Source organism: Carassius carassius, chromosome 50, assembly GCF_963082965.1.
Source record: "Carassius carassius chromosome 50, fCarCar2.1, whole genome shotgun sequence".
Lineage (NCBI taxonomy): Eukaryota > Metazoa > Chordata > Actinopteri > Cypriniformes > Cyprinidae > Carassius > Carassius carassius.
Window position 1 is genome coordinate 13,624,311 of NC_081804.1, and position 15,626 is coordinate 13,639,936.

A 15,626-nucleotide genomic window follows, 5' to 3' on the forward strand; every position below is an offset into this window, starting at 1 on the left:
AATCCCGCAGAACCGGTCGGCTGGAATCGGAAGCACTCGGACACAACCGGAACTGCGCGCGCGCACCTCACAGAACGCGCGTCGCGACGTCAAATCGCGTTTCTCTCAGAGCATTGTGGGTAAGATTCTCTCTCCCGGTCAAAATGTCTGACATGGAAGATGATTTCATGTGCGATGATGAGGAGGATTATGACTTGGTAAGACTGTTTAAAATCAACGCAACTGTAAATACATGTAATGATATGCGAAGCTAATATAGTGAAATCCCAAAATTGTGTTTAGCGTGTTTACACGCGCATAATTCCGCCTTGTTTAGCAGGTGTCTAGTCTGCTAATACTGCAAAAATGAATTCAAGAAATAAGACCGCCTCTTCTTTATTTTAAGTGTTTTAGTTCATAGCTCATATATAGAAGCTCTAATGTATGTTTTGTAAACTTGGAGTCTCTAGTGAAGTTAAATTATGACTAATGAGTCCCTAGATTAAAAAAAATGCATGATATCTTATTTCAGTTGGCTTTGAAATAGATTATTACGTGTTAATGTTTTACAGCGTTAAATAATCATACCATAATTACTGGTATGCAGTTGTCATAATCATTAACAATTAAGCTGTACAGTATCTTTCAAGGAGTTTCTTTGTGCAGCTAGTTATGGATGTAAACATAACGTCCTGAAGCGGTCAAGTCTTTGTTTACTTTGACTTCAGGAATATTCCGAGGACAGCAACTCTGAGCCCAATGTGGATCTGGAGAATCAGTACTACAACTCTAAAGCCCTGAAGGAAGATGATCCTAAAGCAGCCCTGAGCAGCTTTCAGAAGGTCAGACAGAAGATCTGTGAGAGTCAGGATCTGTGCTGTGTGTGACTTTATAAAGCTGTAATCAGTGTTTTCTGTTCTGCAGGTGCTGGAGCTGGAGGGAGAGAAGGGAGAGTGGGGCTTCAAAGCACTGAAACAGATGATCAAAATCAACTTCAAGCTTGTGCGTAACAATAGTAGCAGAAATTTATTATATACATATATATATATATATATATATATATATACATTTTTTTTTTAGGGCTGGTAATTTAACGCGTTAATTAGATTAATTAATTATGGAAAAAAATAATGCGTTAAAATTATTAATGCATTTAATGCACTTGCCCCGCCCCAGAACTATGTGGATCATCTGCCATTTCATACAGTCGATTGATGACTAATATGAGGCAGAACAACAACTTACTGCGTGATGGAGCCTAGAGAATATCCCTAAAATTCAAGATATGGGGCAAAATGCCCCCGTTGGAAATTTTGTCTCATATTTACATCACATAGTTTACACCACATAGAAATATCACACGAGCTGTATGCTAAGTGCAATATCACAAAAATGTGATACTCATCTTATACGACAGTTCATTAAGAAGTTAATATTGTGTTATTTTAGACACAATGTTGTCTGTTTTGCTGAATTTAGCCAACCAGAAGATAAAGACAAATCAGAACTGTTCATCCCGAGCAACTCGAACCATTGGCTGTAGTCGCGTTGGATTTGAAGTGACACTGCACAGATCGATCGTTTTATGACATCAAAGTACTGCGAGAGTGATTCAAAAGCACAAGGAGTCGTCTGCTCTCTAAGCTCTTGCGGTTCTTTGATATCACACACAGATCGGTCTGATGGTGATGATCCGCTTCAAGTCAAACAAGCTTAATGATTCAATGAACCATTCATAAAGAACCATTTACTCATTCACTCCTGAATGAATCAGCCATTTGAAGAATCAAACGAATGAATAAATGACTCAATGACTTAATCATCAAGACATTTACCACCACCTATTGGCAGTTTTAGTTTATTTTTTAGAGTATCATTTCATTAAAGAAACAATTCAATATTTTCATAGTAATAATAATAAAATTAAGAAAATAAATTAAGTTATAGATAACCCAACCAAACATGACAATTCTGTCATCATTTACTCACATGGTCCAAAAGACTATATGTAATACATTTTATCAAACAAAATATTTCTTGCTGAACTTACTTTTTGTAATCTCTGTTTGATGCTTTGCGCAACATTGACGTTAAATTATCTTTTGGGAGTAATTTCTCCAAATTTGATGCGCGATTTATTAATTACCACATCATGTAATTAGTTAGATTAAAAATTTTAATCGCTTACCAGCCCTAAAATATATATATATGTAATATTCTAAATATTATAATGACATATATAATATTTATACATGGTTTTCTTATATAACACTATAGATTTTAATTATTATTTTTATTTTCACAGACAAATTTTCCAGAAATGATGAACCGGTACAAACAGCTTTTGACATATATTAGGAGTGCTGTCACCAGAAATTACTCTGAGAAATCCATCAACTCTATTCTAGATTATATCTCAACCTCCAAACAGGTATTTAAAGCATTTAAAACTGCTTTCTGAATTCAGTAATCTATTTGTGATGACAAAATAACAATACAGTCTATTAATTAAATGTTATTATGCTATTAAAGATACTAAAATATTTCTCTTTTCATGTTTGTTTCCAGATGGACTTGCTACAAGAGTTTTATGAGACCACACTGGAAGCATTAAAAGATGCCAAAAACGACAGACTTTGGTTTAAAACTAACACCAAGGTTTGTGCTCTGACAATGCATTCTGTATTTAGATGATCTGTTTTATATAGCAGATGTTAACCGCACACTTGTGTATCAGCAACAATAATATGCTCAATACTATTATAATAATTATGCAATTTAGATTAATTCTGGTGCAGACTTCCAAAAGAGTCTGTATTTAATTCAGGAATATTGCTAACTTCTGCTTCTCCGTTTCTGTCAGCTGGGAAAGTTGTACCTGGAAAGAGAAGAGTTTGGAAAGCTCCAGAAAATTCTCAGGCAGTTGCATCAGTCATGTCAGGTAGAGTAAATAATCAGTGTTGTGTAAATAAGAAAACCTGCATCAGATATCGTCTGTGTTGCCCTGAAGCTGATTTGATGCTCTTAATTAGACGGCTGTGTGATATGTATTGTCTACTATAATATCATAATTGTTGTTTAAACGTTGACATGGAGTATATGGCAAAAAAAAATGTAAATACAGCCAGAGAGTGCACGCATACACTGAGATGTAGGTTAGAGTACTGCACGATTAATCGAATGCGATTGTCATGCGCATCTTGTCAGTAAAGCTGGTTCTGTGATCAGTAGTAAATCTCCATCACATGTTTTCAGGTGGAGCAGCATTTACTACACAAAGCCGTAGTTCACTGACAAAATACGTAAAATCACGTTCATAATCAAAATTATGCGATTATGAAAACTGTTTGCATAGCTTTAGGGCTGCAACAAACAATTACTTTGATAATCGATTAATCTAACGATTATTACACCGATTAATCAACTAATCGGCGATTATTTAACTGATTAATTAGTAGACTTAGATTTTTTGCTTTTGCAATTGGATAAAATATTGAGCTAAATGTTAAATGCTAGTATGTAAGTATTTAGTATGTAATATGGATAAGATTCAAGATAAAGGTAAGTGAAAAGATGCTCTTTTTTTGGGTAAACTCTTTTATTCCCAACATAATCTCTTAAAATACCAAATAGGGTTATGGTAATCTAAACTGTTATGAGATAGATCAAGCTTTGATCTCTGCAAGTGATCTTTGATCACTTTAATGAATTTTTTTTCCCACTAATAAAAATATTTTGTCATTAACTAGCTTAACACTGGCGAGTTGGTTTATAACAGAAAATCACGTTCTAATTCTAACTGAAAACGACTCTGACTCTGGTTTTTTGTGTTTAATACTGTAAAGCTGCTTGATTTAAGGCTATCTATTGCAGTGTTTCTCAACTGGTGGGTCGCAAGACCATTCTGAATGGGTCGCGGAGTGTACAGTCAAAGAAACAACATCAACAACAAAAAACGTAATTCTAAATGTTTTTTTTTTCTAGTGCGAGACTTTTATTTTGAAAGGTGTGTTTGAAAGCTGTTAACACTTTTTTTTTTGGTAACTTATGGAATAAGTCTCTCACCTCAGAAAAATGAACTGTTTGTCAGACTGTGCTTGTAGTACGCACTTTTTGTTTGTTTGTTTGTTTATCATATCACTAAAGCGCTAAAGAAACTACAAGCATGCAATGTGTGAAATTAAAGTACCAATAAATCACATAAATGGTACTTTGTGTGTTAGCTGGGAAAGATTTGCATGAAAGTATGATATTCGTTCTATTCAGGAGCAGTTTCCATATTTCATTAACAGTTCATGTTAGTATTGTGTAATCACCATGGTAACTGTTGTTTCCATAACCCAAAAACACCATGTTATTTTCGCTTTGTGTTATTTTATATATATGTTTAAATGACTGTGGTGGCTCATACCAACTTAATTGTATTAACAAAAACTAGTTTGGGACTGCTATTTAATAGCCTTACTTTTATAGGCTGTTTAATCATCGGTATTAGTCATATTCTTACAATTTGTGTATTTTAAGTAAAGGGGGACAGTACTTGTGTGTGTCAACAATTTTTGTGAATTAAATTTGCTTTTCTTATTTTTAACACACACACATGACCATGATGGGGAAATGTGGGACTCACGGCCGAACCAGTTGAGAAGCACTGATCTATTGCATACTATCGTTATAGAAATAAACATGACGTGACTAGACTTTACTAGAGTACTGAACCGCAGAGCTCGTGGAAATGTGCTCGTGTTTTTTCGTTATTGAGAGGAAAGCGTGAAGCATATATTTACATATTCACCCAAACGGCTCTCAGCAGTTTCAGGCTAAATTACATTCTTCGTTACAGCGCCACACTGGTCAAACCACATTATTGCAGGCTCTTACTTTAGGTCAGGGGTCAGCCACCTATGGCATGCTTCAGTGTGGGAAAAATCGCTGGTTTTGAGTGTTTGTGTGCACTAGGGCTGCACGATGTGTCGTTTAAGCATCGATATCGCAATGTACGAATCCACGATAATCACATCGCAGGATGTGCGATGTAGGCTGTCGTAGTTGATCCGTTATTCATTAACTGTACGGGCCAGCTGCTCCCCGGCCCTTGACGAATGTGATGCGTGGATTAATTCACAGCTTAACCATCAGAGAGAGAGAGAGAGATCATGATGTATTTTTGGACTGATGCGACTTATAGTCAGGTGCGACTTATAGTCCGAAAAATACGGTATGTAGCTTGTCAGTGAACTACGGCTATATGTAGTAAATGCTGTTCCATCTGAAAGCACGTGAAAATATAAATTTTTTAAATCCTAACGTCAGTCGAGTGTTTGAAGTAAATCCTTCTGTGAGATGATGTTGCTTCTTACACTGAATAAGACACACAACATATTTCATAGTATTGCAGTAAAAAAGGCCATGTCGATTAGCATTGCGTAATTATATACTTTATTATAATAAACATTCAAATAAGACAAATTCAGATAAACCATATATTGTAGTAGTCGTGTGTTTATTTGTCACGATGAATCAATGAAAGCAGTTAAATCTTCTGTTTATTCAGCAACCACTAGGGATTTCCTGGGTTTCTTCTGCGGGGGTATTTGTAGTTTCAGCGTGAGAGCGCCCTCTGGCCTTGGGATGGAGATTTACTACTGATCTCAGAGCCGTGCTTCACTTAAAGATACACCACAATTGCTGCTTCTGCCTAACTGTGATTTATCACTTATTTAATTTTGATTAATCGTGAAGTAGCACATTTAGAGTTCATGCTTTTACTGTGTGATTTACTATATTAAAATACATTTATAATTCCACCAAAATACGAGATGGGGGCAAAAATGCCCCCGTATGACTTTTTTATTTATATCATCTGGTATAGTTACATTTACATTGTCATTTTGCAGACATTTCAAAGCGACTTACAATTGGGGGATACATATTGGGTGATTCTTAAAGAGGCAAACAGACACAGCAAGAGCTTGTAATACTAAGTTTTAGACATTGTTCAAATAACTACAAGCTAGAAAAAGTATATACAGTATCACACAAATATATAGTTAATAGAGTATAGTTAATATCACACAGAGAGTGAAGTCAAATAAACAAGTTAATATTAATTGACTTATATTTCAAACAACTTTTAACAACTTTTTTTTTTCTCTGTTTCGTCAATGAAAAATATTTAAAGTATATTTCCCCCTTTATTTGAAATCTTTTAAACTTTTCCTTCATCCTGCATTAAACAACCTGTGTTGATACTGATTTAATTTGATTGGTAACAGTCCTGTAGTGTCTTACTATTCAAATTTATTTATTGTAAGAATTTCACAAAAAAAGATGCATTGCATACATTTAGTTTAGAAAAAAATGGGTCGTATAAAGGTAAAAATGCCTGTAAAAAAAAATCTATTTAAACTAATTGGAAAAGTTAATTACTCCTGCGAACTAATCACCACGCAGAATATGAAGAATATCAGAAGCTCTGGGTGTCAGCTGTCCACGTCAACCCTAAACCTGCCAAAGTACCAGCACAATAACACGTTCAACAAAATATTGTCTAAATATCATCAACAACAAAATTCCAGAAAATATTGAGAGATAATTATTTGTCTTTATTGCACACCCCTAGACGGATGAAGGAGAGGACGACTTGAAGAAGGGCACACAGCTGTTGGAGATCTATGCTTTGGAGATTCAGATGTATACGGCGCAGAAAAATAACAAGAAACTCAAAGCCCTCTACGAGCAGTCATTACACATTAAATCAGCCATCCCACATCCGCTCATCATGGGAGTCATCAGAGGTAACGAACACGTTTTAATACCAGAGATGAAATTAAAAGACAAAGTGTTCAGTTTGGTTTTTGATTTGGTTTTTGTTTTGTTTATAATTGGAAAGTTTGTTATGCTTTGGTTTATTTTAGTTTCGTTTGGGTTTTTTGTTTGTTTGTAGCTGTGTAGATGAAAATTAGTGGTTTGAGGTTTTTTTGGTTTGGTTGGCATACAATTGCAAATTTTGTTTTGTAGTCAGGGTGACATGGAAATAAGCGATTAGTTTGGGTTTTCTTTGTGTTTTGTGGATAATTGGAAAGTTTGTTTTGGTTTTTGTTCTGTGTACAATTGCAAATTTTTGTTGTGGCTGTGAAGATGAAGAAATTTGTGTTTAGTTTTGGTTTGGATTGATTTAGTATTTATTTTTCATTTGGTATTTGTTTGTGTATAATTGGAAAGATTGTTTGTTTTGGTATTTGATGTTTTTTCTTTAAGTTGGGTCTGTTTTTGTTTTCTGCACCATTGGAAAGTCCACTCATTTTGTTTTATATGGTTCTTTTTAGAATGTGGTGGTAAAATGCACCTGAGGGAGGGAGAGTTCGAGAAGGCACATACAGACTTTTTCGAGGCATTCAAAAACTATGACGAATCTGGAAGCCCCAGGCGAACCACTTGTCTAAAGTACCTGGTCTTGGCCAACATGCTGATGAAGTCTGGAATCAACCCATTTGATTCTCAAGAGGTATAAGGTGGTAATCGTGCACAGGCCCACATGGGATCTAAGACCATCAGCAAGCTAGATTTGGATTTCTCAATATTAACCGTAGCATATTCATATATGAAATATTTTGGAGAATTTGAGTTTGCTTATATTGACCAGTAGGCATGTTGTACTCTGTTTTGCTTAATGTACATAATTGAACCTTAAAAGATACTTATTTCCCCCCTGACCATAGAAGATAAAATGCTGTGGTCTGTAATATAACTAAAAATCTTTCTAAATCACTATGCGACTAGGCGAAACCTTACAAAAATGATCCAGAAATCCTAGCAATGACAAACCTGGTAAGGTAAGTGCGCACAATACTTAATTTCTCCATTTATCTGATTCTGCTCTTTTTTTTCTGTTTTTATGGTCTGAATAGATTGATTTAAAGTTATTAATCGCCTATAACTTGTTTCCAGTGCCTACCAGAACAATGACATCACAGAATTTGAGAAAATCCTAAAGACGAATCACAGCAACATAATGGACGACCCCTTCATCAGAGAACACATTGAGGGTCAGTTTGGGTGGCTTTAACTTTCACGTACATATTCACATATTTATTTCATAAATCTCAAGACAACAAATGTGGAGTCAGTAAGTACATAATCCTTTTTCTCTCTGCTTCTCCTTTCAGAATTATTACGGAACATAAGAACACAAGTGCTCATCAAATTGATTAAGCCTTACACTAGGATACACATACCATTTATTTCAAAGGTAAACATTATATTATATCTTATATTATACATTATGCAATTGTAATGTAATGTTCCCTGTTTTTCTTTAGGAATTGAATATTGATGTTGCAGATGTAGAAAGCTTGCTTGTGCAGTGTATTTTAGACAAGTAAGTTAAACACTTTTTAATAAAAATCAGTTTTTTATATAATGTTTCACTGCATTTTTTAATGTATCTAATGTATGTCTTTCAGCACAATCAATGGTAGAATTGATCAAGTCAATCAGCTGTTGGAGCTTGATCACCAGAAAAGAGGCGGAGCTCGATACACCGCCCTGGACAAATGGACCAATCAGCTGAACACTCTCAACCAGGCTATTGTTAGCAAACTGGCTTGATTTGAAGTGACGATCCTGGAAAACAAGTTGATCCATCGGATAGCCGGTCGACTCGAGGCTGTCAGTGACATTAACTACTTTCAAGGCCTTTACTCTCCCAATCACAGGAGGAGGAACGTAATTTGGCTAGTGTGTATTTTTACAGCTGTAGTCACTTATGTCAGTTTTAAATGTCCTTAACAGAGCAGAAGTTCCCACAGGATGTCTGCTGTACTGAATTGTTAGGTCTCTAATATTAACATGTTTGCATCATCTAAAAAATGTTTTATTTAATAGCCCATATTGGCACTTGGCAGACATCTAAAAGGCATATGTTTGTCTTAAATGGAACACGTGAGGACATGCTGTGTGAAATTCAATCATTTATTTGTCGAACTGTCTCTTGTCAGAGTCAGCATGTTTTACTTGGTTTGCATAGACCTCAGTTGATGAGTTTTATGCAGTTGCACCGAAGCACATGCTTATTAAAAGTGCAGGCATTGCTAGAATTCCTCTCACCAAATATTACAGATCTCTTTAAAGCGTTATGCTTTTTGACTCTGAGCTCTTCTGTTTCATTTTTCAACAACAAAAATAAAGAATACAATTATTTGCTTCAGTGAAAAATGTGTCCGTAATAGTGTGTGATTTTATGCATGATAAGCAATAAAGTAAAAATGAGATTTCATATACATACATGCAATATAATAGCTGAATATACAGAAAAGACAAAGCAAAAATTTTGCTATATATATTTACATATATATATATATATAAATATTTATATGATAGGTAAAAATTGATAGCCTGAATGCACTGTAAGTCACTTTGGATAAAAGCGTCTGCTATATGCATAAATTTAATTTAATATATATTTATTTATTTTTATGTGTGTGTGTGTGTGTGTGTGTAAAAGAATATTAAATGTAAATATATTTATTGAATAAAATATATAATTATACATCTAAACTATTATAATTACTATAAATTGTCTATAATTTTTAAATAGAAATAATTTAACATGAATTTTTTTTGCTCCAATGTCTGTAAAGGTTTATGATTTTATCTGTGATAATTTAGTTTTTTATGCTCAAAAACACAAAATTTTACAAATTTCATATGCATACATTATTTCTCCTAATTTAACTAATAGCTGAAAGTGCATACAATATAGGACAATAATGAATAATAATTTTTTTTAAATGTATAACGTTACACTACATGGCTTGTACCATGTCTTAACCAAATAACCAAACCAGTTAACAATCATATATATAATGTAAATGTATTTACTATAAAAAAGCCATACATAAAATCGTATATATAATTGTATAAACTAAATAATTATTATTATTAATAAGAATTGCATTGTTTTTGATATAGTTCAATGTAAAGGTATAATTTCTGTTGACACATAATAAGGCCGTAACCATTGGCTGTAACGTTCATGTGACGTCGTTCTTCCCGTCAGCCAATCAGAATCCAGGACTTTTGCCGCTGTTTATGGCGCCATGTTTCAATGGACAGACTTTCTTCAAAATATTTACTGTAATATCGATTTTAGGCCGCATTAATCGAGTTTTACCATCTGTGACGGACGAACAAACATTTGCGGGTCGTGTATTACTCGTACTCAGTCATTTCATGTCGATATTGTTGCGGCATGAGTTTGTGAGGCACCGAGACACTGTAATGTGTCTCCATTTGGGATTATTGTTAACGTACTTTAGGACTGTGGCGACTTTATTAAAGCTTTAAAGGTAAGATGATTTAAACTTGCCTTGTTTCCGAAGTGAAGCTTATAAACTAGTGCTAAATGAACGAGTTATAATGTGTTATGTGTTGTTTAGAAATTAACGTTACCTGTAACTATAGGGTTAACGATGTTTATGATGTTACATACGAACTACTGTGTTTTATCAGTAAGACTGGTTAAATGAAGTATAAGCGGATGTGATTGCTGGCCATTTCCTGTCTCAGCGTGTCACTTCTCCTCTCAGATCAGCAGGATGTCCATTGATTTTGACAGTGCAGCTCTACAGACCCAGCAGGAGGAAGAGGAGTATGATCAGGAAGACTACGCCAGAGAACAAGAGGTGTTTGCCCAGTTACTGACACACAAACACATCCACATCTGTAGATATACTGTGTGTGTGTGTGTATATATATATATATATATATATATATATATAGATAGATAGATATAACGTTATACACACAGTTTTCATTTACATATGTTATTTCTCCTAATTAAAATTAATAGTCGAAATTGCATATAATTATAGAAAAACAAAAAACCATAATGAACAATAATAACTCATGTTGGTTTCTGAATGTTGAAGTGTTTATTATAGATTATTTACCCATATGTCTGTTCTCTTCTCTTATGATGTTTGCACCAGTGTGAGGGTGGGACTGTATCCTCTCTCCTCTAGAAACCTGTCATTCACATGAAATTATTGCAGCAATTAGCAAACAACTACGATCCAATCCCCAATGAAAAACAAAAAATAAAGTCAAATTATTATTATCATTTAACACGATAGGGAGAAAAGACAGTTTCCCTTTCATGTCGAATTCTAATCCAGTTTCCAAAGAGTTTTTTTTTTTTAGAAACAAAACACTTATATTACATACACGTATATCTTTATAAAGAGAAAACAATAATACTATTTTGTTGAAACTACATTTAATGTATAAATACACAAGAATGACACTATATTCCATGTCTGCTGGATACATGAACACACATTAAAGCTTTTTAAGTGAATATGTTTCAGTTGCTGCCCATTTCTGTTGAAAAATGTCAATATCAGCTGCAGTTCAGTAGTGAGCTTCTCATGTTCAGTGTATGTCTGTTTCAGTTTTTGTCTGTTCTGGTTCATGTTTTAAATTTATATAGCTGCTAACAGATATTTCAGTATTTTTGTGTGGCATTATTATTTCAAACTAATTCTAATCAATTTCTCCTGTCAGGGCTGTTCTCTGTTATGGTCTGCAGTTAATGCTTAACATGCCGGTGTAACCATTAAAAACTAGTATATGAAACACAAGAGTTTGATTTAATCTTTTTCTTCTGATTTTGTTCCCACGTGAGCTAGCTGACTTTTACTGTGCATGTCCTCCAGTTACTCAGTCCACATTTGTTGAATAAGGCTTTTGGTTATTCTTATTAGTAGTTAAAGATTCTTCAGTTTCCAGTCACATGCATCAACGGTGTTTGTTTTTAAAGGGCAGAGCTTCTCCAATCAGAAACGTGTGTTCTGACTCACCTTACAGCTATCGGCTGCATGAATGAACACTTGCTGTCATTGGTGCATGATCGATGCAGTCAGGTGTGTTTGCTGTCTCATATAGCTGGTTTCCTCACAGCTCTTTACTGAAGCTTCACACGAGTTCATCTCAGAGCAAACGTCTGCTCTGAATGGAGGGATAAATTCTATGCAATTTCACTTCTCCATGTGGATTAGAATCAGAATCTAATAGTATGAGGTGAATGGTGAGCATTGATTCTGATGTGCATCGTCACATGCGCCGTCATTTTCACAGGCTGTTTGTCTTTTTTGTCCATCAGAGGAGGAATGTTTCTGCTCCAGTTAACAGAAACGTATGTTCTGAGTCTGACCACCACAATGGGCTGACCTCAGCCTGGACAGATGAGGATTTCTTAGTTTCTTTTCTGGAGTTATTCATATGACTCATGCTGTTGAAATCCAGCATTGCACACAAAAGTGTCTCAGTATGTCACTGAGCCCAAGAGCTCCTGCAGAAGCTGTCTTAGGAGTGTAAATGCGGGAAAGGTTAATTTCTGAGGGAACGTATCAGGATGTGCGGGTGATCCAGCGGGAGTTATGGAGGGTGAGTGTGACCGTCTGTTCTCCGATACGGAGACACGAGCGGTGTTTAATCATGAAGTGAGAGATCGTGAAGCTGCTGGAGGTTAGGAGGGCTCAGGCTCCTTTAAGACGCCTCAGGGCCATGTGTTGGTGATTGTGTGAGAGTTCAGCATGTCTGTAACCGGGCGGGTGTGTTTTTCTGTGTTTGTTGCTAAGGGACTTGCACTTGTTTTGTTTCTAATAGTTTCAGTGTGTTTGACATTTTAACTCAATATTGTAGTATTGTATTGAGCAACGTCTGAGGAAAATGATGATAATGTTTAAAATTGCATTCCTCAAGAGATGGCCTTTCAGACACTTACTTACTAGAGATATTGTGTATTAGTGGTTGGCTGAAAGTAAGTGTGTTTTTTTTTTATATATAAATGCACACTATATCAGAACATATTGTCTAATATTAGTGGTTTTCCTTTTATGTCTTTTTTTTTCTTTGTCTGTATCAGCAAACTAATATCAAATTGAATTGTGGATTTTAGATTAACCCTAACCTAAATGAATCACAAAAGATAATGTTAATGAATTAAACTTTAAATTACTTATACAGATCCCTTCTTCATTATAGGGATGTTTCTATCATCATAAAATGAGTAGTTATCCATATTTCATACTGTGATGATGCTAAAGTGAATTGAAGCATCACAACCTAAGAGTGATCTTAGTTTTTTTATACAAGGTAGCGTAGGCTTTAACTGGCCATAACATAAAAATAGTTGATATATTTCAAGAGAAAAATGTGTGTTTGTGTATATATACCATTCTCTTGCACTCTACCATTAGACTTGTCTGCATTTAATCAAAATAAGTGTTGTTTTTTTTAGCACTTTCTATAAAACATACACCAAAATGTGCACATAGTTTCTCAGCCATGTTATGAAGCTTGTGTGTGGGGTAAATATGGTCCTGAATTGTTTATTGATTGGTTTGTTTGTTTGTTCTAGCTCCACAAGCTCCTGACTGATCTCCCTGATGATATGCTGGATGACAGCGCCGACTGCTCCTCACCTGAGCTCGACCGCATCACCTGCAGTCACCCAGAAGACAACAACAGGTGCAAAACACCTCAAAATGACCTCAAATACATATTTAATAAAACATACCTAATGTGAAATGTCTTCTTTTTTTTCTTTAGACCGCAGCATGCCTGGAATGTGCCACAATGGGAGCATCCAAGACCCTCTTCCCATGAGGAAGTGAGTTTATTAGTTTGAGATGCAGCAAAAACTGCCTGATTACTTATGAGAGTCATTGAAGGGATGGAAATGGTCATTAAATTTGATGCAATTAATATACTGAAACAAGTTACACCTGACTGTATTAACTTATTTATTTTCTTACATGTGTTTTCAGCACTATGAGGAGTATGATCAAGGCTCTTATCATGAGGACTACAGCTATAGGAGTCACACATCTCTGAGCAGCAGTCACTCTCATCACCTCCAGACCGGGACAGAACATTTACCCACTGGCTGGGACCCACAGAACAGACAGAACTACCAGTACCAGAATGTAGACTATGTACACTCATCCGCAGGCACGGATGAGTCCCATGGCTCTGACTTCTCTGCTGGGGACGGGGCAGAACAGGACGTGTACCCTCATAACGCTCTTCAACATGGGGCAGGGTACCATGGAGATGAGGCACAAGTCCATGGAGAGGAGAACAACATCAGAAACCACTTTCAGGTGAATGACTGCAGCCAGTTTTATTTCTTTTCTTAAACACTGTATGCATGTTTATACATTTGGCACATTTGTTGAAGGTTTTTGATAATGGAGGAGCTAGGAACAAACCCACTGATGCCTACAAGGCCAGTTACCTCCCACATCAACCTTCAAACCAGCCCAAGATGTTCAGTCCTCAAGTGACCAGTCAGAATGGCCCCTTTGACCAGATTCAGAGGGACTTCCTGGACTCAGCTCAGAGTAAGATAGCATTATACACCACCCACTAAAAAGTGTTTTTGAAAGAAGTCTCTTTTGCTCACTAAGGCTGCATTTATAATTGTAAAAACTTGTAATTACTAGTAAAAACTAGTGTAATTACTGTAATAACTTTAAAAACTATTACAGCACTACTTCAGTCTTCAGTGTCACGTGATCCCTCAGAAAATATTCTAATATGCAGATTTTCTGCCCAAGAAACATTTAATGAAAACAGTTTTTACTTGTTTTTGTTTTTTTTGTAAAATTGTATTTGTAATGACTATGTTATGAGTATTTTAGGAGATTGAGGTGTGTTGTATGAATGTTGTTCAGATACAGCAGACGGTCAGCAGCTGGCGCAGCTTCAGATTTTAAACCGAGCTCAATCCAGACAGACCGAGGAGCTGGAACAGAAACTAGAGGACTGCAGGAGGAGGATGAGATATCTGGAGCACCAATTCACCATTGTGAAAGGTCAGATTAACCAGATTATCACTGCTTTACATTCAGCTCTTTCCCAATCATAATTTCTTTATTATTAATATTATTATTATTTAGTTTTTTAAAAAGCTCATCAACCTCTCTGTTGCTAGTTTATCAGCTGTTATTTGATCCCTCATGATACTGCATACTGTTTTCATATTCTGGGTTAATTTTGATCCTGTGGGAGCGTAAGATTGTCATGACATAACATAGTTATAAGATTACAGCTATAAAACTTCTTTATAATGAGTGAACTAGCAGACATTTTAAAGTTTTGCATGTTACAATATTATTAGCATGTTATTATGACACTTTACAATTTTATGCACAAAATGAGCTCATTTCAATTTTGATTTCTGCTACAGGTCTCAAAATAGTTGGGACGGGGCATGTTTACCATGGTGTAGCATCTCCTTTTCTTTTCAAAACAGTTTGAAGACGTCTGGGCATTGAGGCTATGAGTTGCTGGAGTTTTGCTGTTGGAATTTGGTCCCATTCTTGCCTTATATAGATTTCCAGCTGCTGAAGAGTTCGTGGTCGTCTTTGACGTATTTTTTGTTTAATGATGCGCCCAATGTTCTCTATAGGTGAAAGATCTGGACTGCAGGCAGGCCAGGTTAGCACCCGGACTCTTCTACGACGAAGCCATGCTGTTGTTATAGCTGCAGTATGTGGTTTTGCATTGTCCTGCTGAAATAAACAAGGCCTTCCCTGAAATAGACGTTGTTTGGAGGGAAGCATATGTTGCTCTAAAAC

At 35.5% G+C, this 15,626-nt stretch overlaps 2 protein-coding genes across 3 annotated transcripts in view; both read left to right on the forward strand.

Annotated features, from left to right (window-relative positions):
• Positions 1 to 38: 38 nt before the first annotated feature.
• On the forward strand, positions 39 to 9,195 carry cops2 (COP9 signalosome subunit 2). 2 transcript variants are annotated; one of them, XM_059546793.1, is made up of 14 exons: positions 39 to 197; positions 708 to 821; positions 904 to 981; positions 2,285 to 2,410; positions 2,548 to 2,637; positions 2,843 to 2,920; positions 3,853 to 3,936; positions 6,602 to 6,776; positions 7,308 to 7,486; positions 7,762 to 7,814; positions 7,930 to 8,027; positions 8,148 to 8,230; positions 8,301 to 8,359; positions 8,445 to 9,195. In XM_059546793.1, the coding sequence occupies exons 1-14, from the start codon at positions 144 to 146 to the stop codon at positions 8,587 to 8,589; spliced, it is 1,416 nt and encodes a 471-aa protein (XP_059402776.1). In that variant the 5' UTR covers positions 39 to 143; the 3' UTR covers positions 8,590 to 9,195. The 2 variants fall into 2 exon arrangements, with proteins under 2 accessions (XP_059402776.1, XP_059402777.1); XM_059546794.1 differs by lacking the exon at positions 3,853 to 3,936.
• An 846-nt stretch (positions 9,196 to 10,041) lies between these two features.
• Positions 10,042 to 15,626, forward strand: part of cep152 (centrosomal protein 152) — a 29,227-nt gene continuing 23,642 nt past the window's right edge. Inside the window, exons 1-7 of the mRNA XM_059546633.1 lie at positions 10,042 to 10,328; positions 10,569 to 10,664; positions 13,403 to 13,512; positions 13,594 to 13,654; positions 13,812 to 14,147; positions 14,225 to 14,387; positions 14,721 to 14,861. Of these exons, the coding sequence (XP_059402616.1) occupies positions 10,578 to 10,664; positions 13,403 to 13,512; positions 13,594 to 13,654; positions 13,812 to 14,147; positions 14,225 to 14,387; positions 14,721 to 14,861 (898 nt within the window). The 5' untranslated portion in view covers positions 10,042 to 10,328; positions 10,569 to 10,577. The remainder of the gene's footprint in view (positions 10,329 to 10,568; positions 10,665 to 13,402; positions 13,513 to 13,593; positions 13,655 to 13,811; positions 14,148 to 14,224; positions 14,388 to 14,720; positions 14,862 to 15,626) is intronic.

Coding starts and splice junctions, on each gene's coding strand:
- cops2 (XM_059546793.1), top strand. CDS start 144: ATGTCTGACATGGAAGATGATTTCATGTGCGATGATGAGGAGGATTAT. Junction 198..707: donor ATGAGGAGGATTATGACTTG/GTAAGACTGTTT, acceptor CTTTGACTTCAG/GAATATTCCGAGGACAGCAA. Junction 2,411..2,547: donor ATATCTCAACCTCCAAACAG/GTATTTAAAGCA, acceptor GTTTGTTTCCAG/ATGGACTTGCTACAAGAGTT.